The 25,306-nt window shown below is 43.9% G+C and overlaps 1 protein-coding gene across 1 annotated transcript in view; it reads right to left on the bottom strand.

Annotated features, from left to right (window-relative positions):
- Positions 1-13,691: 13,691 nt before the first annotated feature.
- Positions 13,692-25,306, bottom strand: part of Sqor (sulfide quinone oxidoreductase) — a 38,368-nt gene continuing 26,753 nt past the window's right edge. The window contains exons 6-10 of the mRNA XM_075961995.1: positions 24,631-24,840; positions 18,703-18,886; positions 15,554-15,621; positions 15,092-15,270; positions 13,692-13,992 (exon numbers count right to left, since the gene is read on the bottom strand). Of these exons, the coding sequence (XP_075818110.1) occupies positions 13,935-13,992; positions 15,092-15,270; positions 15,554-15,621; positions 18,703-18,886; positions 24,631-24,840 (699 nt within the window). The 3' untranslated portion in view covers positions 13,692-13,934. The remainder of the gene's footprint in view (positions 13,993-15,091; positions 15,271-15,553; positions 15,622-18,702; positions 18,887-24,630; positions 24,841-25,306) is intronic.

Below are 25,306 nucleotides of genomic sequence, written 5' to 3'. Positions count from 1 at the left end.
TGCCCTAAAATACCTTATTTAAAAAGAGTAATAATAGTAATGACTATGTATAATAACAAGGTCTTATTTTAATTACATAAGGCCATGTTTGAAATTACCTTGCACATGGCCAGTCTGCATCATCAGCTAGTTGTCTCTTCCAAGGAAAAGAAGAAAATGCTAAGGCTGGGTCTGCTCCTCCTTCCAACATCGGAGGTGAAGCCTACATGGTGACCAAGTCCCAGTGTCTGGTTAGCAGTGCGCACAGCACATACTCAGCCACACGCCACTGTAATGATAGCTCTTTCTGAATTCCAAAGCACTTCGGGAACCATAATCTGTCACATTTGCCCCCATAGCACTCCAACAAAACAGGCAATTACCATTATTATTGCTGGTATTTGTACATTATTGTTATGGTTGTCATCATGATGAAATGACAGTCCCGAGACCTCAGCGAAGCACTAAATAAATAATAATTAAGGTGATGGTTTACCTTTGCAGTCAGAGAAGCAAAAGTGTATTTACACACATACAAACCACACACCCTGCTGTTCTCTGGACCACAGAAGCCTCTCTCGTGATCAAAGGAAAACCCTCGCATTCTGTACACATACACAGTTCAGAAGGAGACCATCCAGACCCTCATTCCAAAGCGTAGGCTATGTGACCTTCGAGAGATCATTTTTCTAGTTTCCACCTCTGTTTGTTCACCCATGCTACCCTTTCTCTGGGATTCTCTTTCAATACAGTACGGCTGTCCAAGGACAACTTCTTGAGCTGCTGTCGGCAAATACAGTTACGGCAACCAGAAAGGTCACAAACAGGAATGTAGACCATTAAGTGGATTTAAACAGTTCTTTCTAGAAGTAACAAGTCTCTGAACCCAAGACATTTCACAGTGGTTTATCAAGAGTGAGCATCAAAAAGAGACAAAGGATTTAGTAACTCTGAACAGTTGGTATTTATCCTATCCAGGGCTTCCCTGATCTAGTTACAGAACTCAAACTAACAGTTGGATTTTCTGTGTAAAGAATTTCTCCCCTGCGGAGCGCCACAGGCATTCAGACAGGCTTGGACTCTTAACTCCTGCTCTGATGATCACTATGGGATCTTACTCAAAATTCACTGCCCCTCTAACCTTGCTCTCTCCTTTTAAACTGCATATAATGATAGCAGCTCTGGGCTGACATATGCAGAAGCCAACCCCATCTATTTTATAGTCAGGGAAAGCTATTGCTCACAAACCAAAGTGCACAGCTGGTTTTAACCCGGGGACGGCAATGATCAGATTGGTGTTAGGGACTTAATTTTTCATTGTGTTCCTGTTTATGCAATTAGATGGTTCTTACAAAACAGTACTCAAGATTTCCTGATGGTTGTAGCTTTGTTCCTACTGGGGTTCTCTGACTTCCCCTCTGGTGCCAGGCCAGGGAGTGAGCAAACACAGCTATGGATTCATCATCATGTCTGATCAGAAATGACATACCTGTCCTGTGAACCCCAGACTACAGTATGTAGTGACCAAGGGCACAGTAACAACCTATCAGAAACACCAAATACCTATTAAAACTTAGGAGGACAGCCAGACATGGTGGCATATGCACTAGACATGGTCACACATGCCTGTAATTACACCACCCCAAGTTATGAAGCATGAGGATTGCAAGTTTGAAGTCAGCTCAGGGTAAGTAGAGACATCCTGCCTTTAAAAAAATGAATGCTTTTATAACAACAAATTATAAAGAGGGGAATATTATTTATCCTTCAGAGATGCCACTATGGGACCAGTCAGAATGCTCAGCAGGTAAAGCCACTTGCTACCAAGTTTGATGACCCGAGTCTATTCTCTGGGACCCAGATGGTGGAAGGAAAGAATCAACTCTGGAAGTCTTTCTTCCGGTCTCCACTTGTGCATACACACACACATACACACACACGCGCATGCACAATCAAACAATAAATAAATGCAAACAGTCAAAGAGTCAATGTTATAAAAGACAGAGAAATGTAGATGGAGTGCAGGCTGCGTCCTGCCACCCGGCTAGCTTTACACCCGAAGTAACAACACACAAACTGTATTCTTTTAAACACTGCTTGGCCCATTAGCTCTAGCCTCTTACTTGCTAATTCTCACATCTTAATTAACCCATTTCTAATAATGAGTGTAGCACCACAAGATGGTGGCTTACCAGAAAGGATCTTAACCTGCGCCCATCTTGGAGAGGAGAGCTATAGCATCTGCCTCATTGCCTTCTTTCTCCCAGCATTCTGTTCGGTCTACTCCGCCTATCTAAATTCTGCCCTATCAAAAGCCAAGGCAGTTTCTTTATTAACCAATGAAAGTAACACATAGACAGATGACCCTCCTCCATCAGAGAAAGGCTATGGAAAAGTTGCAGATGAAATGATGAAGCAATAGCTCTTGGACATGTAAGTGTGTAACCTGGACATGTAAGTGTGTAACTGGAGTCTGAACTACAGTAGGGCTATGAAGGACATCCTTAATCAGCTTATAAATCAGAATATGGACAATAGATCAAATAAGTTGCTAATCTGTGAGGTTGATAACCACATTGTGTTCATACAAAAGAACATCCCTAATTAGTATTTTAGGAGTCCTGGTGTTAAAGTTTAATTATGCAAAACAATGTATATAAACATACATAACTATAAGTTTATAGAGAAATAGGAAGAAAGACAACTTACAGGGAGTGGAGGGATCCCTAAGTGCGTTAAGTCCTAAGTCAATGTGTGCTGTCAACATTGGTACAGTCACGTCAAGAACTCAGGGGGAAATGGCAAATCCGTCCCTTCTGTTTCATGTGTGGCTGTTGGCAGTCTATACAAACACTGCTCGCCGTACCATTCTCCCCAGTGGATGCTTAGCCTGACCTGTTCAGTGTGTGGATGCTGACAATGTGTGCAAAAAATGCCCGCCATGACTTTCTCCTTCCTGGATGTTTACAGCCTGAAGACTGCTCGTACTAAGATCAGCTGAACCAGCCTCCTCGATACAGCTGTGTACCATGAGCCCTGCTCCTAGTTCAGCTGTGTTCAATAACCCTGCTCCTTGTTGAGCTGCGTTCAATAACCCCGCCTCTCTGTTCAGCACTATAAAATGAACACTCTGCGCTACCTGAATGCTTAGTTTTCTCCAGTGGTGAGCCCACAACCACCCAATCCAGGCTTTGTGTCCTTGGATTTATCTGTGTTTGTCTTTTCTTCATCCCTCACCAACCCAGGCTGGTCCAAGTCTCTGGAGCCGTACTGTACACAACATTAAATGAAATGTTCTAATAGGTGAATCCGAGTAAAGTCTGTCTAGTCGATCATTGTGCTATTTCATGTTTACAGTTTTCTGTGACTTTCAGATGCTGGAAGAGGAGGAAGGGAAGGGAGTCACGTCTCCACCAGAGGTCTGGAAAGGCCAATGGATACAAAAGCATCAGATACGTCCTTGGATCTCACGTTGCTTCTGCCACTGCTTTGCAATGCTGTTAACAACGACAATATCATTTGCATAAACATCTAATGTTTTACAATGTCTCATGAAATTCATACACTATTTTACATGCCTTACATGTATTAACATAATTCAGTAATAGTTCGTACACTTATCCCATTTGATATCTTGACCTCGGGTTTATGATGAGAAGATAGTATATGAGTAAGTCAATAGCAAAGGGCCTCACCCAGCTGTGATGGGGTGTCATGGCTCTAAGACTCACTGCTGGCTCCTTCTGCTTTGTGTTGCATCCTCCTTCCACCCCAGGTGACTTCCAAGCCTGGGAGAGCACCAGCTCACCATAAGAGCTTTTAGAAGCACAGGTCCCCAAGCCCTACCTCCTGCATACAGAACTGACATGGAAAAGTGCAGCTCATAGCTCTCCTCACAGCGGACGGTTTCCTCATCAGCATCTTTCAAAGACACTCAAGAGCAAGGAGGTGCTGGCCCTACCAGCAGACCCAAGCCATGTGGAAGGCAGCAGCCTGCTCACATTACACAGGTTTGATCGAGTCAAGCTAGACAGACCCTCCTGGTGAATGTCTGGGAAGCTGGGTTTTGAGAAGCTTGATTGGATGTACTACCAAGTTTAGAACCATGCTATGGAGTCACCCAGCTTTCGCACCCAACGGTGGCAGAGAAGGCTTTACCACTGGAGGGGAATGGGGGCATTAGGGGGGCTTTGTCCTCCAAATGCCTAAAATATGGTGGAGACAATCAATGTGGCTTAAGAAAACACAAAATGGATTCCATGCATTGTTTTGTTTTTGCGAGCCTTTTATTCTAATTTTTTTGGTTTGGTATTTTATTGTCTTATTGGTCTTTTGGTTTTTGATTTTGATTTTGGTATTTGGTTTTGTTTTGTTTTGAATAAGGAGAAAGAATAAAGTTAGATGGGTAGGGTGGATCTTGGAGGAGTTTGGAAAGGGAAAAGAATATGATCAAAATATATTATATGAAATAAAATTAATATTTTTTGGAAAGAAAGCTTTAAAGCCATCACTTTTGATGAATTGCTCATCAGCATTGAGAGCGGCTCCTCACAGATAAAATCACAAGACGAGGCCAAAGCTGATGCTCTGTGGAGAATGGATAAACTTGGACAGGCAGTTCTGGGGACATTCACACAGGCAGCAAACACATGTTGAATGAGGCTTCAGGGCGAAATGTTATCAAACCCAAGGAGAACTGAGAATAGGCCTGGGGGATGCTCTAGTTAACTATGTGAGCTTGTGCATACATATACACACGTGTGTACACACACACACATGAACTGACAACCACAGCTTACAAAGGCCCCTCAGCCTTAGCTTCCTTCTGTTTAATATGACAGTAAACAGCACAGATTTCTGCAAGATTCTTAAACTGAACGAAATTAAAGGTTTGTTCTCTGTTAGACTGGAAGTGGCATAATTTCCAGTTCTAGAAATGTCTCCCTCTAGCCTCACATTCTCACTACTGCCTGCCCTCTGAAATAAACGAGCTAACAAGGAAGGTACTTGTGTGTACTTTACGCCTGTCAAAGTCATCCCAGAGGAAAGACAGCGCCTTTGGCACACAGAGAAGAGTGGAGAATGCTCACTTGGCTCTGACCTGCCCTTGTCACTTCCTAGTTACATGACCTGGGCAAGTTATTTGCTTTCAGCCCAGGATCCTCCCTAAAACACAGGCTCTCCCTTACTGAAGTCCTGAGGATATGATAAGAAATTGGATGCAAAGCTCCTGACCAGCTGTGTGCTCCAGAGCACTTGACCATCCATCATGGGATCAAGACTAAGCAAGCACTGCTTCAGAAGAAATAGCATTACCTTCTTCCTAGCACCAACAGCACTCAACCAAAGCAGTCCTATTAACAAATTAGTGTTGTTCTCTCTATTGTCCTACATACAACCCTAGCCTACTGATTTAGCATCTTGTTTCCCAAACATCATATCTCATAGAAGAAAATTAGACATCGGTGTTAGTCAGGTTGCCATCAATGCCTTATACATATGGTGGATGAGGCTGCAGAGAGTGAAGACCCTGCACATCTGTGTGGTGGATGAGGCTGCAGTGAGAGAAGACCCTGCACATCTGTGTGGTGGATGAGGCTGCAGTGAGTGAAGACCCTGCACATCTGTGTGGTGGATGAGGCTGCAGAGAGTGAAGACCCTGCACATCTGTGTGGTGGATGAGGCTGCAGTGAGAGAAGACAGCCCTGCACATCTGTATGGTGGATGAGGCTGCAGTGAGTGAAGACCCTGCACATCTGTATGGTGGATGAGGCTGCAGTGAGAGAAGACAGCCCTGCACATCTGTATGGTGGATGAGGCTGCAGTGAGAGAAGACGGCCCTGCACATCTGTGTGGTGGATGAGGCTGCAGTGAGTGAAGACCCTGCACATCTGTATGGTGGATGAGGCTGCAGTGAGAGAAGACAGCCCTGCACATCTGTATGGTGGATGAGGCTGCAGTGAGAGAAGACAGCCCTGCACATCTGTATGGTGGATGAGGCTGCAGTGAGAGAAGACAGCCCTGCACATCTGTATGGTGGATGAGGCTGCAGTGAGAGAAGACAGCCCTGCACATCTGTATGGTGGATGAGGCTGCTGTGAGCAAAGACGGCCCTGCACATCTGTGTGGTGGATGAGGCTGCAGTGAGAGAAGACAGCCCTGCACATCTGTATGGTGGATGAGGCTGCTGTGAGCAAAGACGGCCCTGCACATCTGTGTGGTGGATGAGGCTGCAGTGAGAGAAGACAGCCCTGCACATCTGTGTGGTGGATGAGGCTGCAGTGAGAGAAGACAGCCCTGCACATCTGTGTGGTGGATGAGGCTGCAGTGAGAGAAGACAGCCCTGCACATCTGTATGGTGGATGAGGCTGCTGTGAGCAAAGACGGCCCTGCACATCTGTATGGTGGATGAGGCTGCTGTGAGCAAAGACGGCCCTGCACATCTGTATGGTGGATGAGGCTGCAGTGAGAGAAGACAGCCCTGCACATCTGTATGGTGGATGAGGCTGCTGTGAGCAAAGACGGCCCTGCACATCTGTGTGGTGGATGAGGCTGCAGTGAGCGAAGATGGCCCTGCACATCTGTGTGGTGGATGAGGCTGCAGTGAGTGAAGACCCTGCACATCTGTGTGGTGGATGAGGCTGCTGTGAGCAAAGACGGCCCTGCACATCTGTATGGTGGATGAGGCTGCTGTGAGCAAAGACGGCCCTGCACATCTGTATGGTGGATGAGGCTGCTGTGAGCAAAGACGGCCCTGCACATCTGTATGGTGGATGAGGCTGCAGTGAGCGAAGATGGCCCTGCACATCTGTATGGTGGTAACCGCTAGCCTCTGCATCACCTCACGTACACACTCCTTTGTGTAAGGACTGTTTCCTGAGTTCTCTGAACAGGAATCACGATGAGCAGTACTTTGAGGATGATGCCCTGAGGATGGAGACAAGGACATCTTTCTTGCCTATGATTAGCTCTTGGAGGGAGTCCTAATCAATAAATGGGAGCTTGCTGCACAGAAGGGATGGAGCATCCTGACAGAAGAAGGTAAAGAAATAAAAGCATTCTGCAAATCTAGAGAGATGGGTCCTCTAGAGTTATAGGGAGGGAGGACTGGGGAGATGGGCTGGAGTCTCCGGTGACTAAAGGTTAGGTTCCTGTGTGCAACACTCACAGTAATGTCCGTCAATCAAGCAGGTAAGATACAGCTTGGCACACCTTGTATCTAGTCAATCAAGCATTTCTAGGAAGATTTCATGAAGGCAGATCAGGAAGAAAAATGGCCAAGCAGATTTCTGAAGCAGGCCCTCCAGTTTCTGGCAGGTAACACTCACTGTTGGACAACAGGAAAAAGCCAAGAGGGTGCTCACCTTTCGTCCTCCTCCATATAGCATTACATCACTGGCTTCCGTCTGAGTTACCTGAGAAGCTCCAGAAGCTGACAGGACCCATACAGTCCATAACTGCAGAATGTGTGGAGGAATGAGCACAGCTAACTGAGCAGGCAGGCCATCACAGCCTCCTATCCTCGTAACACCAGCTCTCATTGAAGACGAGGACCATTCTCGAGTCTTACAACCTCATTCAAAGCCAACTCAGAACCCTCTCCCAGGAACAGATCCACAATGGCTTAAGGAAATGACAGATCATCTGAGCTACAGCCAACTCTGATCGGCACATGAAGAGAACATACAGGAGAGAGAAGTCAGGAGGAAAACAGCTTTCCCACCCACTCCCCCAACCTTCTCTTCATCACCTGGAACGCTACACAAATATACCCAGCTTCATTCAGAATGCTAGGGCATCCACATCAGGCTAGACAGTGGAAGGTCCAGGCCATCTCCTAGGCCTTAAAATAGCCAGAACCACTGGGACCGGAGTTTCTGCAGCTCCACAACTTTCTAAAAAACAACAGTTTCCAGAGCCCTCAAACTTTCTCTCCAGAGCTAAACTGTACATATCTCTGGCTTTTCAGACCACACATGGGCTTTCTTATCCTTCCCTGGCTGTGTCCTCATAGAGGAAGTACACCTGAGTCATCGCATAAGTAAGACCATGTTCTAAGATACTTTTATTTAAAGAACGGATAGTAGGCTGTGTTTGCCCACAGATCATAATTTCACAACCACCACAGTATTGAATTCTTGTGCTGAAGCTATCTACACAGTGGTTTCTGCAGTCCTGGTGCTATGACACCTAGCCCGAATATCTGTGAACACCTACTCCTGGTGCCACGACCTTAGCTCAAGCCCTATTCATCTTGAAGTTACTTGGCCCTTGCTATGACTATGACTGCCTCTCTCTCTCTCTCTCTCTCTCTCTCTCTCTCTCTCTCTCTCTCCCTCCCTCCCTCCCTCCCTCCCTCCCTCTCTCTCTCTCTCTCTCTCTCTCTCTCTCTCTCTCTCTCTCTCTCTCTCACACACACACACACACACACACACTCAACTTCCCTCTAGCCAACACTCACTTGTGCTTTACCATCTCTTGTCACTCCTACATTCTCTCAGCATCACCGCCTTGCTTTGGGTTTCCCTAGTGTCAGTTAGGTCCCAGTAAGGAGCAAATAAGGAGTCTTGTGGATCAGTTCAAGATGGGCCAAGGCACCATGGCAGAGTCAGATGTAGGTGAGGCCCAGGCAAAGGCACAATTCTGCTACTCAGGGTTTGGAGTTACGTACTGTTTCTGACATCCAGCCCAGCAGAAGCCAGGAAGCAGGTACCAGAACCCACAGCAGGGCTTTGTCAACAACTGAAGCTGAAGGACCTGGTTTGTACATTTTCCATTTGTTTCTTTCTTAGATTATGACTTCTTATAAAATATAATAAAAATGATTAGAAATGTGATATTGGAAAACACACTAAATAATGCTCCTGAAATAATTAGATTCAACAGGTAAAAAATCTTTATAAACCTTCTATAAAACCTCATAAATTTATAGTCTTAATTTTTATTTTTATCTCATTGTGAAGTCAAGACAGCCTGCAAGGGAATAAAGGGACAACTTACTCTCCCTCTCCCCCATCCCACCATCTCCTTTTGTCATCAGCCAGTGGTCAAACTCTACCAGAAAATAGACACAAGGAGAGACAATGGATATAGATCACATTTGATGGGCTCCTGGGGCAGAGGGGAGAGAGAGAGTGAGGGCACACATGGGAGCAAGCATGTGTGCATGTGGGTCACAGCATGCATGAATAAGAGCACACATGGGAGCAAGCATGTGTGCCACAGCATGCATGAATAAGAGCACACATGGAAGCAAGCATGTGTGCACAGATTGTATGAGTGAGAATACACATGGAAGCAAGCATGTGTGCACAGATTGTATGAGTGAGAATACACATGGGAGCAAGCATGTGTGCACAGATTGCATGCATGAGAGTACACATGGAAGCAAGCATGTGTGCATGTGCACCACAGCATGCACAAGGGAGAGTGTGTGTGGGAGCAAGCAGACGTGAATGTGTACCACAGTAAGCACTAGAGAAGTGCACATGAGAGCAAACATGTGTGCCTGTGTGTCAAAGCATGCATGAATAGGAGTACATATGGAACAAGCATGTTGCCACCGTATGTGTGAGCATACATATGGGAGCAAGCAGATGTAGATGTGAGCCACAGTATGCTCGAGGGAAAGTACACATGGGAGCAAGCATGTGTGCATGTGTGCCACAGCATGCATGAATAAGAGCACATACGGGAACAAGCATGTGAGCCACAGTATGCATGAATAAGAGCACATACGGGAACAAGCATGTGAGCCACAGTATGCATGAATAAGAGCACATACGGGAACAAGCATGTGAGCCACAGTATGCATGAATAAGAGCACATACGGGAACAAGCATGTGTGCCACAGTATGCATGAATAAGAGCACATACGGAAACAAGCATGTGTGCATGAGTGACAGTACATATGAAAGCAAGCGCATGTGTGCCACAGCATGCACATGCATGTCAGAAGAGAAGTTGAAGGAATACGCCGAGGTGACTCAGAGGGTGAAGGTGCTTGCTGACAAGCTTGCTCACCTGAGTTTGAGCTCCAGGACCCACATGGCAGACAGAGAAAGCTGATGTATGCAAACTGTCCTCTGACCCCCATATGTGTGCTGCGGCACTCGCACCCACACACAGAGAAACATGGAAGTAAACATAAGTGTAGTCAATATTGGAATAGAAAATTGTGTCTCCATCTCCTCTTCTCTCAGCCTCGTGGGATCTTTCCATCTACTGCCTAGCACTGGCCTTAAATTGCTCCATCGTGTGGACAGGCGCTTTCCTTAGCTACTTGGCAGTCAAGCAAACAGACAGAACTAACGTTTATTAACCTAATCAGAAAGCCTCATCTCACCCAAACAATTTCTCTTATATCTTCCTGCCTGGAGATAATCAGAATAAGTCTATGTTGAGTTAGAGCCCTATGGTCTCTGGGCATAAAGGAGAAAATCAGATCAGAGAGTTGGGAATGCAGCTCAGATTGGCAGAGTGTTTACCTGACATGCACAAGGCCCTGGATTCAATTCCCAGAACTACAGGGGGAAAAAAATTAATTAAATCAGTTCAGAGCTCTCCAATACATTTTTTTTCTCCAATACATTTTTAATAACATGAACTGCTTTTACATATTGAATTACAAAAGCCACCTTCCTCAAAAAGAACAATAATTTGTTTTGACATTTATTTTAAGATTATAATTCAATCACATCATTTCTCCCTTCCCTTTGCTCTTTCCAAAGCCTCCCATACACCCCTCGCCACTCTCCTTCAAATTCATGGCCGCTTTTCTCAGGAATTGTTATTGCATGCACAGATGTACATGTTTACACATACATACTCATAAATATAACCTGTTTAGTCTGAACCAAATTTGTAATATTGAGCTTAAGAAGAGACACCTGCCTGCTGTTTGCTGCCATTACTTGATGTTGGATAAACTGATCACTTTTATTCCTTTTGTCTCTGTTCTTTATATTTTCTACAAAATCTAAATATGAGGGAAACTTTCACATGAATTATACAAAAGAAAGAAATCTAAACCTCAAACCTTGGCCTGAAACTTAAGTCCAGTCTCCTCCCTATATCTCTAAACGATGACCTAGTTCCATCAATACCTTCATACTGTAGGACAATGGTCTGTACCCTGTCACTTGTATTTTAAATAAACACTGATTGGCCAGTAGCCAGGCAGGGAGTATAGGCAGGGTGACCAGGCATGAAATAGAGGCAGGGCAATGAGAATTCTGGGAAGAGGGAAGTTTCAATCTGCAGCCATCACCCAGACTCAGAGGAAGCAAGATGTGAACTGCCTCGCCAAAAAAGGTGCCAAGTCACATGGCTAACACAGACAAGAATTATAGGCCAATATAAGCTATAAGAGTTAATGTAATGCCTGAGATAACAGGCCATTCAGTTTATGATTAATGTAGACATCTGTGTATTTCTTTGGAACTTAATGACTGTGGGACCTGGTGGGACAGAAACCTCTGTCAACAACTTCATGTACCACTTTCCCAAGGCTGAGAGGAGCCAGATTCTATTTCCAGAACCTATACCATGGCTCATAATCATCTGTAACTCCAGATAAAGGAATCATAAGGAAGAATCTCTGAAGGCAAAGGTAACAAGAGGTAAAAAGATTCCCTAGCTCAGTAGTCCCAAGCCTGTCACTTCTGGGTTCTGAGGAAATGTGTATAAGGCTTATGTCTACCAGCAGAACCTGTAACTTCATCCCACACAAAGACACTGCTCTTCCAGAAACCTGCACCCCTACCACATGGCAAGCCTCACTCTCCTCTTCCTGACCCCTGCTCCTAATTTAAAGACAATTCCAAACATGCCCTCTCCTTTGACCAGCCCCAGACTTGTAAATGAAGTGGAAAGGTTTCAAATGCTAAGCTTGTCTAGAATTGAGCACAGCTGCTCTCCTCCAGCTTGGAAAACTTAAAGCTGGAGACAAAAGTGTGGACCAAGTAGGTCGTGGTTCCTGCAGCAGCGGCAGTAAATTACTCTTGTATACATGATCTCTGAAGCAGTTCCCTGCTTGGAGGATTTGTTCAGAAGGCAGTAGCATAAGCAGACCCAGAAGGTTGTGTGAAGTCTGCAAAAGATTTCACATTTCCTCCACCAAGAGGCTTAGCCCGTACGAGGAATCATGCCCCATTCTTACTAGCATTTCTTCCCACATCCAGAGAGTCAATCCCTTCTGAATTATTCCCAGGTCTTCCTGGAGCCTGTCGTGAGAATGTTACAGAGTGAACACACAACCCAAATCCTGTGCAAGATATGGCACAGGGATTCCAGGGGAGCACAGGTCTTCTCAGCTAGAGACCTTAAAGGACAATGTCTTCTCTGATTGTTTTCTGCGCACCACATGAAGGCTATTGGCCAGCCCGATATGAGCACCATGGGCAGCAAGGCTTGGCCATCCTGGCAGCAGAATGAGGAAGTAGTTCTAGGCTACTGTCCAACCAGGGATATCCTGGAGAACGAAAGGACTGCCACTGATGTCTGAACCAGCACGGGTGTTCAGCAGGAAAGTGACTGGCATGGTCAGCTCCAGGGAAAGCCTTCCACTTCCATCAGCTTAGCTTAGCTTCCTGCTAGCGTGGGGTTCCACTCTCCCCCAGAATCAAAAGGAAACTGTTCTCCCAAATCAAGCCATGTCTAATTCAGCCAGCTCTCTGGCATCCCAGGAAAGATGCTGTCACCAAGGCTACAAAAATGAGAGCAGACTCCTTATCACTCTGGTTCCTCACTGCATACCCCAAGCTGAACTAGTCCTTAGCCGTTAGTAGGTGTTGAATGAATATTTGTTGAATGAATAAATGTCTGAATGGGGTTTCTAGAGTCATAAGGAGAACTCCAGGCACCCAGAGAGACTTAGTAACAAATAAAAAGGGTTTCATTTCTAAAGTGTTATAAAAATCTAACACATTTATGAATATGAAATACACATGCCCTTAAAATTCTAGACTGACTGAAACTAAACTTCTATAATCAATTGGTTGGGAGCAAATCATTTGGAGCTACTGCTGGGCTCCAAAGAAACTGGAGCTGTCCCCAGTGAAAACTCACCACACTTTATCGGGCAAACTGCAGCTGAGCTAAGCCACACCCACTGGCAGTCTTCAAATTCAACATCATTAAGCATGTGTAAGTTCTCTGGGAAACCTGGGTGCCATGAGAGAATTAGGTTAAGAGGAAATTTAGTAGAGGAAATGCCCTGCAGGATAAAGGAGAAGGAAAGTGAAGGGGTAAGGCTGACCTTCAGACTATGGTGTGGTTCGTACCCCCAATGAAAGAGAGAAGAAAGAAAAACCTTAGGTTCGGCCAAGCTGATAGGGCTTCCCGAGCCAAAACTGCCCAGCATAGGACCCTATATCCAAAGGATTAGCAGAGATTAGCAAGCACAGTGCCTGCCACTGGCTGGAAAAGCACAGACTCAGCTCAAACAGTTGAGCACCCAAGGGGAGGCATGTGGACTCTCAGATCTCCACGTTGGCTCCTGCAGCATGAGTTCTAAGCAGCAGTGTGTAGGGCTGTGACAATCTTTGCAAGGCTGTCATGGGATCGTTCTGCTCAGTGGCTCGGGCTCTGTAAAGTAATGCCAGCTGTACAAGGTGGACAACAAGAAAGCCATCCCACCAATACCAGCTTCTTCTCCCAAGTGCCGCAGCTTCCCATTCCTTCTAGGCAAGATATTTTCTCATACAAGTCAATCAATGACAAAGTTTTATTCAGAAAATAGAAGTCTGTTATTTCATTTGACCATCTCCAAAAAAATCAAGCCCATTCTGGGCCGTCCACGTGATAGCTACTCAGAGGTGGAGAGAGGTCACCACATCCAGTAAGAAAAACTCCTTACAGGGCGAGGTTCTGAGTCCTTCGTGTCCTTCATAGTCGATCAGTAACTGCGATTCTGGTCCAGAAGCCATCCAAGGAGAGCAAGCCCTGAGCCATCCTTAACTCATGCCCAGATGGAAGAGTTTCCGCAGAAAGGCTGGACCTCCCCAGTAGCCTCTGGAAGAAACAACACAGAGAGACCATGGAGACAAAAGAGGTAGGGTGGCCTCAGCCAACACCATGTTTACGAGAGGTTACAAGGGATGCTTTCAGCACATAAGGCAAGACGTGTCTACTAAGGTGAAAGGAATCTCATGACTGGAACAATCTGCCTTGAGTCCCAGCTTTGCTCCTTGCTGTGTGAGCCCAGCATGCTGACCCCACTTGGCAGACCCCCATTAAGCAGCTGCTGCCCCAAACTCTACTGTCTCCTTGCTTTACCTCATGACTTCAAAGCAGGGCAGAGTCTCTCAACCTCACTGACACTTAAGACCTGGTGGCTCCTTATCACAGGGGTTGGCCCAGCACACCTCTTCTCACTAGCTGCCAACAGCATCCTTCTAGTTATGACAACCAAAACTGTCTCCAAATACTGTGAAATGTTTCCAAAATCATCCTAGACTGAGGATCACTGGTGTAGATATCCTGCCTTACCAATCTCATGTGTGTCTGGAGAAGTCAAAGAGTATTTACTTTGAGCGAAGAGGAAGGGTTATTAATTTGTGGTAGTCTTCTCATTGAGCACCTCCCATTCTCAGCCTCTGCGTGATTATCTCCTTAATGTTATTTTCATTCCTCAGATAAGAAACCAAACATAGTCTAATCAAGTTGCTCAGCTAGTAAATGGTAGAAACATTATTCAAAAGTAAATCAGAACTGGAGTCTGTCTCTGTTCTCTTAATTACTTTTAATTTTTCTCAAACATAATAAAAAACCAAAGGAAGGGAGTGGATTAGAAAGTATTTGGCGTGTGAAAATGATTTTCATTATACCGCTGTCGTTAGCACTTTTATCTATCTAATTTAGTTAGGAACAAAAAGGGAACTGAGAAGGGAAGACAGAAGATTTGGTTCCTCCCGTGGATGAAGTGAAGGGCAGGCACCCCATTACAAGCGGGAGATACCGCAAACATTCCTCTAGCCTCTCGTTAAGAGTTACTGACAATTCTTGAGAAATGACATCGTGGAGCAGGTCCCATTAGCAAGGCCTGCTTTGCGTAGAAGCTGGAAGGACCCCAGAAACATCCCTCTGCACAGGTACCAGATGAGACACCTACCTCAGCATCATATTCCAATACAGGAACGGCATCAGGTCAGCCTTCATGAGGTACATAGAAAGTCGTTCTTTACTCTGATCAAAGGGGAAGGTTTCCAGAGGCTCGCCTCTGTAGTCAAACTCGGCAAGAATCACCCGGTTGTAGCCGGTCACCAGTGGACATGAGGTGTAGCCGTCATACTGAAATCATGAGAATGAGTGAGAAGCTCTTTCCATTATGGTAATACATGGAGACTTTATTATTTACTGGGCAACTGCATTTTTTTTTCTTTTGGTGTATATTTCTAGTTTTTTTGTACCATGGAAAATACAAATTATGCAATGAAATACAATACTAAAGACAAAAATTAAAGCCCAAACATGGGATAAACTGATAAGAAAGTGCCAGAATTGTGGAAGAACACTAGCTTCACACAGAAGGGAAAGGGATAAATGAAGCAGTAATTCTTACAGGCATACAAACCTTTTTTGTGGGTTTTTGATTCTTCAAAATCAGAGAAATTGTTCTGTCAAGGATTCCTGACTGGGCAGCTACAAGAGAATGGGAAGGAAGAGCCTCAGGTTTCCATGAAAACTTGTTTGCATATAACATTAATATTAACAAGTTAATGGTGATTCTGCCCCAACCTTTTAGAGCAGTGGTTCTCAGCCTTCCTAATGCTGTGACCCTTTGATACAGTTCCTCGTGCTGTGGCCCTCAACCATAAAATTATTTTTGTTGCTACTTCATAACTGTAATGTCACTACTGTTTCAAGTCATAATGTAAATATCTGTATTTCCCTATGGTATCAGGTGACCCCTGTGAAGGGGTCATTTGACTCCCCCAAGGGGATCAAGAGTCACAGATTCTGCAAGTGTGGTTGAGGCTTGGGAGTCCTTTAACGGCTACTGACAATTCTTGAGAAATGGCACCGTAGAGTAGCTCCCATTAGCAAGGCTTGCTTTGTGAAGATGGTGAATAGAGCATTGTTCTTCCTTTACTTGAAGTTCTGACCATCAGAAAGTACCCCTCAGTTCATCAAAGGCCACAAAGCTGTCACTATTAAGGACCTCTTCCTCTCCAACAGGATAATAAGAGTAACCCTACCCAAACTGTATTCCCCCTACTCCTAGGGGTTGGTGGCTATCAGTTTGGTCTGGTGCCATATTCTATGTCACCTTATAGCCCTGTTAATAAACAGCCTAGATTGGTAGCCTCAGGCATACTTGCTAAAGCAAATACCGGGCTTTCCTCTCTAAGTATTGACTGACTGAAACCTAGGTAGGTAGGTAGGTAGGTAAGTAAGTAGGTAGATAGGTTGGTTTGGTTGGTGGGTAGGTAGGTAGATAGATAGATAGATAGATAGATAGATAGATAGATAGATAGATAGATAGATAGATAGACAGACAGACAGACAGATAGATGAGAGATAGGTAGGTAGATAAATAGATATATGATAGATAGACAGATAGATAGATGATAGGTAGATAGATAGATGTGTCTATAGATGTGTGCATGCGTGTGTGTGTGTGTGTGTGTGTGTGTGTGTGTGTGTGTGTGTGTGATGATACTTTGGACTAAACCTCTGAAACTGTAAGCAAACCCCAATAAAATATTTTCCTTTACAGAGTTGCTGTGGTCATGGTGTCTTTTCAGAGCGATAAAAACCCTAACTGAGACACGAAAGACACAAGCAAGTATTCATGTGCAGTGACAAAGATGAGCATTCGCTGCAGTTCTGTAAAACAGAGGAGCGGAAACAACCCAAGTATAAGCAGGACGTTCCAGTAAGCTCAGGAGCAATCACACAATAAAACATCGTTTGTAAAAAAGCAGATGTAAAAGCAATGGGGATGCTGTTTACACAGCTGAGCAATTCAGACACCATCTAGAGGGATGGTGAGGCTGGAAGGCAGGCTTCACTTGATAACTGGGGTTCAATCTGTCGCTCAGAAGCCCTGGCATAGGCTAAAAGCCAGGCAATCTGAGCCTCTCATAACAGGTATTCCCACCCCAGAGATGCATGTAATGTGGACATACATTAAAAGCATTGTCTGACGCACTATCTATAGTTACCAAGAGAAAAACATGCTAATGACTGAGCAGGCAAAGGTGCTTGTCACCAAGCATGAGTTGCTAGGTTTAATCCCCAGAACCCACATGCTAGATGGGAATAACCAACTCCAAGCTGTCTAAACCCCCATGAGTGCACTCCCCTAAATAATAAATAAATGAATAAACGAACAAACAAATGTAACTACATTTTTTAAAAGATCTTTTTGTGATTAAAAAAAAAACAGCAAGCACCGCTACTGCAACTAAGTGATGAACTCCAACCTTATCTAAGACTAGACAAATTAATTTCACAGGCTACAATGGATGTTTTGACAAAATATGGTTGGATTGCATATGAGATGGTTTTATTATACAATGTTAAATTTCCTGGACATAATAACTGTCCTATACCTATGGAAGAATATGTCCTTTCTAAGAGAAACAGGTTAAAATATTTAAGGCAAAATATCATGATGCCTCAACTACTTCCAAATGACTCATTAAAAAAACATACAAAAGTATAAAGAATAGTAAGTCAAATATGTATTTTTTCAGATATTTGAAATTAAAGAGATAGAAGATAAATATCATTGATAATGAAAAAGACATTCAATAGATCTCATAGTCTTTCTTGGGTTTTTTGTTTTGTTTTGTTTTGGGTTTTTTTTTTTCTTAGTTTTTCAAGACAGAGTTTCTCTGTGTAGCTTGCTATTTAGAACTTGCTCTGTAGATCAGGCTGGCCTCAAACTCACAGAGATCCGCCAGCCTCTGTCTCCCAAGTGTTGAGATTAAAGGCGTGCGCCACCACTGCTCAGCTAGAAAGTCTTTCTTAATGTTTAGAAAAAGGAAGTAACACAACATGCTCCACAGGTGTGTAATTCACACAAAACACTATCGCTCCACCGTCAGGGAGGTCCATGTTTTACGGCATCCACAGAAGACAGCTCCTCTCTGTGGAGGACAGAATCTAAAAGTCAATTCTTCCCATCACTGCTAGTGCAGAACATCTAGGTAGAGAAATTTAGTTTTCCAGGCTGAGGCCTTAATCGTGTACCAATCAGGGCATGCTCCGCTATGCTTGTCTATACAGAACAATTTTCTGGTCTGCAAGCTTTCATTGACTTGCATGCATTTCCTAGAGAAACAAATGCATCCCTGGCTCTCCAGTGGTTTAGGCAGAAGAAAAATAGCCAACCTGCCCAGTATCAAGGACCAAGAGTAGCAGAGATGCAAGCATAGCACTCAGAAAAGGAATAGAATTTAGAGAGCCAGGAAAGGGTCACCCCTTTCAGGTCATCCTTGCCCTGAAAACCGTCTCTGTGACAGGTGAGGACAATTTGGTAATTTGGCAAAGCCCTTAAAAGCTGCTTTCTTCTCCACACAACATCGATGACCTGATTCTGCCTTGGAGAAGACAAAGTCATTTTTAAACCACAAAACAGTTTTTTCTATTACTGAATATAATATTGTTAAAATTATTGCATGAGGAAAGCTTGAGCTACACTTCTGTTCTTGCTTGGATGGAAACCTTGGGGAGACATCAGTTTGAGAGGGGAAGCAGAGCTGGTTTTCCTACCTACTGCAGCAGCCGTCTTGGAGGTGGGAAGGTTGGTGCAGTCCCCAATGCCGAACACATTTGGGTATTTCTTATGCTGCAGAGTCTCTTTGTCCACGTCCACCCAGCCAGCAGAATCTGCCACAGGACTCGTCTTGAGGACATCTGGTGGGCTCATAGGTGGTGTGACGTGAAGCATTTCATACTATACAAAACAAAAACATCCCAATTATCATCTATTCAATGTCTCTATGGCCCACAAGCTCTTCTCTGTCCCCTTCATTTTGTACATCATCATGGCTGCAGGGAACATTGTGCATTAGGGATTATAATGATCCATATGTTCTCCAAGACCTTCTGTGCTACTGTGGAGGATGATGAGAAACTAAACAGCTGTCCTCAAAGGCTGATACAATCTGCCTCTACTGAGCCCATGTCCCTTCAACAGAAGAGATGGGGGAAGCCAGTATTTTGAAATGGAATTCACTAATTTTCTAAAATAATTTGCTGATACTCCCATTTTTTATAAAAATTGAGAAGTGCCATTATTGCCCATCTTTCTTTGACCCTCAACTTAGTACTGACCCAGACTTAGTACTGTCTGGTTTGATTCTTCTGTTATATTCTGAAAGGAGATATTTAGTCTCTGAAACCTGTAAATATCGTGTTAAGAACTGTGTGAGCATCATTCCCAAATAGGCCTCAACTCTCAACATAAAGAAAAGTGCCAGTCACCAGCATAGGAGGACAAACTGAGTGATAAAAGGCCCTGACAACTTGGAGAAGAGGGATCTTGTCTACCTTTAGGTTTATTAAGTAGTGTCAAATACAGGGATAGGTTTTCTTTTCCCAGGCATATAAATGGAGGCTACCCTTGAAGAGCCTTTGCTGAAGCTTTCATTCATTCATCAACTTTGTATTTATGGAATGTTCTTCCACTTTTTGTAGGTCATGTCTTATTCCTTTTATTTTACAATTACATGTCACAACTTCAATGTATGGTCAGGTCTTCTTCAGGACACATTTACTGCAATATTCAAGTCTCATCAGGGTAAAAATGTCAACACATTAAGATCATTTCAACCTTGTGACAGTCAGGAGCCCCTGGTGTCCAGTGCCCTTCACTGGACTCAGCAATCACCGAGAAGCCAGAAATCGAAAAGCTAAATTATATTTATTCAAACTGTCTGTCTGTTAGATGACTACTTAAGCTCAGGAAAGTGTTGCAAATGGTTGGTACTCTTTACCACTATACCCTTGAGGGACCTTTTGCGGGCACGAGTCCCTGACACCAGGTCTGTTTGTCAGTGAGCATGGAGAAACCTGGACCACTTAGCACACTGTTTATAAAGTGTCCAAGACCACTCGGCTTTAGGGAACACTATTTCTTACACGCTGTTCTCAGCCTTAGTTGAACATGAGAATCAGGGAGAAATGTTTGAAACCCAGTCTTCAGCCATCCACTCTCCAGGCCAATTAATCAAAATCTGTGCCATGGGGACCCAGGAATCAGCACATCTGAAACGCTTCCTAGATGATTCCTGTGCTGAGAGCAGTTACTTGAAACTTCCGGTGGCCTTTTTGATATTCCTAAGGCTAAGAGCATAACTGAAATAACTGGGCTGAAATCTTATCACTCAAAGGTGACACAAATATCTCCCTACTTTACAAACTTGGTAAAAGGTAACATCTGCTCATTCATCCAGGTCTCTACCTGCAGCCTCAACTCCCAGACCACAGCTGGAAACCACATAAATATGTGTGTGTGTGTGTGTGTGTGTGTGTGTGTGTGTGTGTGTGTGCGCGCGTGTGCGCGCTCTGGACAGACACTCATGGCTCATTCACTTCCACTTGCATAAAAGTCGCAGTTGTGGCTCACTTGCTTTCCAGAAGGAAAAAAAATAACCGGGAGCAGCAAGTTTAAAAAGTCTAAAGGTGGGAGGACCTTCTACCACTCACAACTTCCTGACAGCCTGGAAAACTGGAAAGCAAAACCAACAACAACAACCACAAAGAAGAGTGGAGATCCTGGTGTAAAACGACAGCTAGCAGCCATACGGCCACCAGTGGGCTCTGGGCACAGGGCTGCGTGAGAGATGTTCAGCGAGGGATCCCGATCTGGAGGAGACCGAACCAGATGAGCAGGGATGAAGTATCACAGCAGACAGCACGGAAGTGCTGGGAAAAGAAAGAAACGTGTCACCAGGACACAGAAGCCAGTTTGAAGAGGCTTCGGACCAAATCTGGGACAACTTGACCATGAAAATAATTATAAAAGTGTTAATTAGTACTAAAGCATTGGAGAAAATGAGCATCTGTGAATTCATGCCAGAAAGTAATTGAAAACTTGCTGATAAAATGGCAAGCACTTACAAGTAAATGTGAATAAAATTCTGGGGTCTAAAAATTCATGTTGTACAGATTCAATGCAATGCTCATCAAAATCCCAGCAAAATTCTTCAAAGACCTCAAAAGAATGGTACTCAACTTCATATGGAAAAGCAAACAACCCAGTATAGCCAAAACAATCCTGTACAATAAAAGAACTTTTGGAAGCATCACAATCCCTGACTTCAAACTCTACTACAGAGCTACAGTACTGAAAACAGCCTGGTATTGGCATAAGAGCAGACAGGAGGACCAATGGAACCAATTAGAAGACCCGGATATCAATCCACACATCTTCGAACACCTAATCTTTGATAAAGAAACAAAAATATACCAAATGAAAAAAAGAAAGCATATTTAACAAGTGGTCCTGGCATAACTGGATATCAACATGTAAAGAATGAAAATAGACCCATATCTATCACCATGCACAAAACTCAAGCCCAAATGGATCAAAGACCTCAACATAAAGCCAGTCACACTGAACCTCATAGAAGTGGGAAGTACACTTGAACACATTGGCACAGAGAACCACTTCCTAAATATAACCCCAGCAGCACAGACACTGAGAGAAACAACTAATAAATGGGACCACCTAAAACTGAAAAGCTTCTGTAAAGCAAAGGACATGGTCAACAAGACAAAACGACAGCCTACAGAATGGAAAAAGATCTTCACTAATTTCACAACAGACAGAGGTTTGATCTCCAAAATATGCAAAGAACTCAAGAAATTGGAACCAAAAGATCACATAATCCAATAAAAAAAATGGAGTACAGACCTAAACAGAGAACTCTCAACAGAAGAATCTAAAATGGCTGAAAGACACTTAAGGAAATGTTCAACATCCTTAGTCATCAGAGAAATGTAAATCAAAACAACTCTGAGATTCCGTCTTACACCTGTAAGAATAGACAAGATCAAAAACACTGATGACAACTTATGCTGGAGAGGTTGTGGGGAAAAGGGAACACTTCTGCATTGTTGGTGGGAATGAAGGGTGGTACAACCCCTTTGGATGTCAGTGTAGCGATATCTCAGAAAATTAGAAAACAACCTTCCTCAATACCCAGTAATACCACTCTTGGGTATATATCCAAAGGATACTCAATCGTGTCACAAGGACATGTGTTCAACTATGTTCACAGCATAGACAGTACCTGGAAACAACCTAAATGCCCCTCGACCAAAGAATGGATAAGGAAAATGTGGTACATTTACATAATGGAGTACTACACAGCAGAAAAAAATAACGACATCTTGAATTTTGCAGGAAAATGGATGGAGCTAGAAAACATTATTTTGAATGAGGTAACCCAGACCCAGAAAGACAATTATCACATGTACTCACTCATAGGTGGTTTTTAAACATAAAGCAAAGAAAGCTTTCCTACAAACCACAATCCCAGAGAACTTAGACAACAATGTAGACATTAAGAGAGACTTACCTAGTTATAATCTAAATGGGAAATAGAAAATAGAAAAAGACAAGATCTCCTGAGTAAATTGGGAGCATGGGGACCTTGGGAGAGGATTGAAGGGGGCGGGGTGAGCAGAGAAAAATGTAGAGCTCAATAAATATCAATAAAAATGTGTTTAAAAAAGGGAAGAACGCTCCAAAAAAGCAAAACAAAACAAAAAACAACGCATATTGTAGTCACCAGAGTGAAAGTGAAGTAGATGAGCATCAACAGTGATTACTAAGTCAGGTGAGACTTCAGAGAGCAGAGTGTACGCATGACCTGAAAACGTCTCTCTAAAGGCTTTCTTGTTAGCGTAGGAGGAAAAGAACAATAACTCAGTGGAGAAACTAGACCGTATCTGAACAGGAGACCAGAGCACACCTCCAATGAGGAGCCTGTATGCTTGCAAGTGCAATTCCCTGGACCACACGGTTACCTGTGCAATGCTCACAAAGCAAAACTTATCGTGGACATGAGAAAGGCTTCTGAGAAAGTTCAGAGGTTATATTGTTCTACAACACAGGAAATAAAGGAAAGCTGTGGAAATGTCCCAGATGAAAGGAGACTAAAGAGACATCAAACTAACTGGACTGGAGATGGATGAAGGCTGTAGAAGCCATTGGGTCAATCAACAAAACTGGATACAGGTAGAAGATAAAACGTCATAGATGTGCCAAATTGACTAAGCTGATTAATTACTGTGACCACAGTTTTTAAAAAGTACCCTTATCTTAGGAAGTTTATCAGAAAAAATCTATAAATAAGGAAAACAATGCTTGATGAACACAACCAATATTTAGGAAAATTGACAGAAACAGAGATTGAGGGGAAACTAAATAATCGAGCTAAAGCAACTGCTGCAAGATCCTGCGTGTGACTCTAGCTAAAAAGCCAAATACAATTTCATTTCTGTCGTTTTTTGTTTTTACATCTCCTCCGAGGTTTGAGGATATTTCCAAATAAAGGGTTTTTTTAAGTGTGCCCCTGAGCCATCAGTAACATTTTGAATGATATTTAATGTATTCTGTTTAAGAAAGAAAAGTGGGTGCCATGTATTTTTAAAAGAGATTAAGCTAAAAAAAAAAAAGACTCAAATTTAGCTTTTTGATGTTTAGAAGACTAATCGCTGGTTCATTCAAAATTCTTTTTGATGGATTCCTTCGTCATTAAGTACAGAGAACAGTGTTCATGTGTCACAGAGAACAGTGTTCGTGTGTCACGCTTTCTCACTGCTGGTGGCTCCCGCCAGGATGCTGTGACCAAACATTCTCCAGCACCAGCGCATCTTGTCCTAATCTTCATAATTCCTCTATAGAAGTAGTATTCCCACTCTGTGGGAGAGGAAACAGATGCCCAAGGCCAAGAGCACACAACACAGGCTAGAATCGTCCAAAGGAGGCTGGTGGCTCTGCCAAGTCCCTTGAGAAAATTTAAGGGCCAAGTGTTTGCACGGATGAAAGATGTGTAAAGACACCTTTTTCCACAGATGAAAAACACCTCTGTCTTTCTTGAAAGACCCACAACTTCCTTCCCATTCATAAACAAGGCTGTTTCTCACACACCAACGGTTGAGACCATCACAGGGCCTTGCATTTGAGGAAGCCCTCCCTAAACTGCAATAAAAACTCAAGCAACATAGTTCGAGTGTCAGAAAAGGTAGCCGGGTGGTGGTGGTAGCACTCGGGAGGCAGAGGCCGGCAGATCTCTGAATTTGAGGCCAGCCTGCTCTACAGAGTGCATTTTAGCGCATGTTCAAAAGCTGTCTCAGGAAACAAAACCAAATAAATAAATAAGAAAGAAAGAAAGGAAGGAAGGAAGGAAGGAAGGAAGGAAGGAAGGAAGGAAGGAAGGAAGGAAGGAAGGAAGGAAGGAAGGAAGACAAAAAAACACTTGGCCCTGCAGATAAGCCCTCCCCACTCCCTACTGACACAGTCTCTCCTCTCTTGCCGTTTCAGTTCCCCTTCTCGCCCTAGCTCACCAGCCTTCCCCAGAAAGCTGTGAAGGCAGTCAGAGAGGAGGTGCCACTGTGTCCCCTGCAGCAGCTGCTCAGAGCAGCAGATACAGCCCAGGCAGTCAGCTTAACCGGCCTGCCACTCACCTGAATTACTTGTGTCTCCCCAGGCTTGTCCAGGTTCTCAAAAACAGCCTCCTGTTTATCAGCTCGGACTTCAATAAGATTGTGTTTATAATTTACGGTGAGGTCCCTCTCCTGGATGATCTCCTGCAAGGCAGCTGCATACTTCTTCACCCCAAAGATTGCTCCAAGAGCAGTGTTGAAGATGATATTAGCCTTGGGTCGCTTTCCAGTCTAAGAAAAACGGGAAGAGAAAAGTCAGACGATTAGGCCAGCCACCATTTTGTTTTTCATTTCTTCTTTTCATCCAGACCAGAATTCAAGCCCTCAGTAGAGACCTTGCCAGTTTTGACCAGAAGTTAAGTTGGTAGAACTTCAAATGCTTGTACCAACCCTTATTATCTAGAATGAACTTCCTCAGCATTGGGAGTCATTGCTGGAGCTGTCTCTGAACTCCCCACTTACAAGATGACTGTAGTTTACAGAGTCACTGCCAGGCTCCAAGAACAGAGATCCTCAAGTCACCCCTTCCCTTTGTCCCTGTCTGCCCTTTTACAGAAGCACAAGTCACTTTGGGTCCTACCATGGCTCCAGTCAAACCATGCCTCAGTGAGCCCATGTCTCAGTAAAGGCCACAGACGGCAGAAAGACCACACTACGTGATACCAGTATACTCCACGGCTCTCACACAGAAGGTGTT

Source organism: Microtus pennsylvanicus, chromosome 2 (assembly GCF_037038515.1).
Source record: "Microtus pennsylvanicus isolate mMicPen1 chromosome 2, mMicPen1.hap1, whole genome shotgun sequence".
Lineage (NCBI taxonomy): Eukaryota > Metazoa > Chordata > Mammalia > Rodentia > Cricetidae > Microtus > Microtus pennsylvanicus.
The sequence above is the reverse complement of the archived record's forward strand: the minus strand, read 5'-3'. Positions and strand labels throughout refer to the sequence as shown.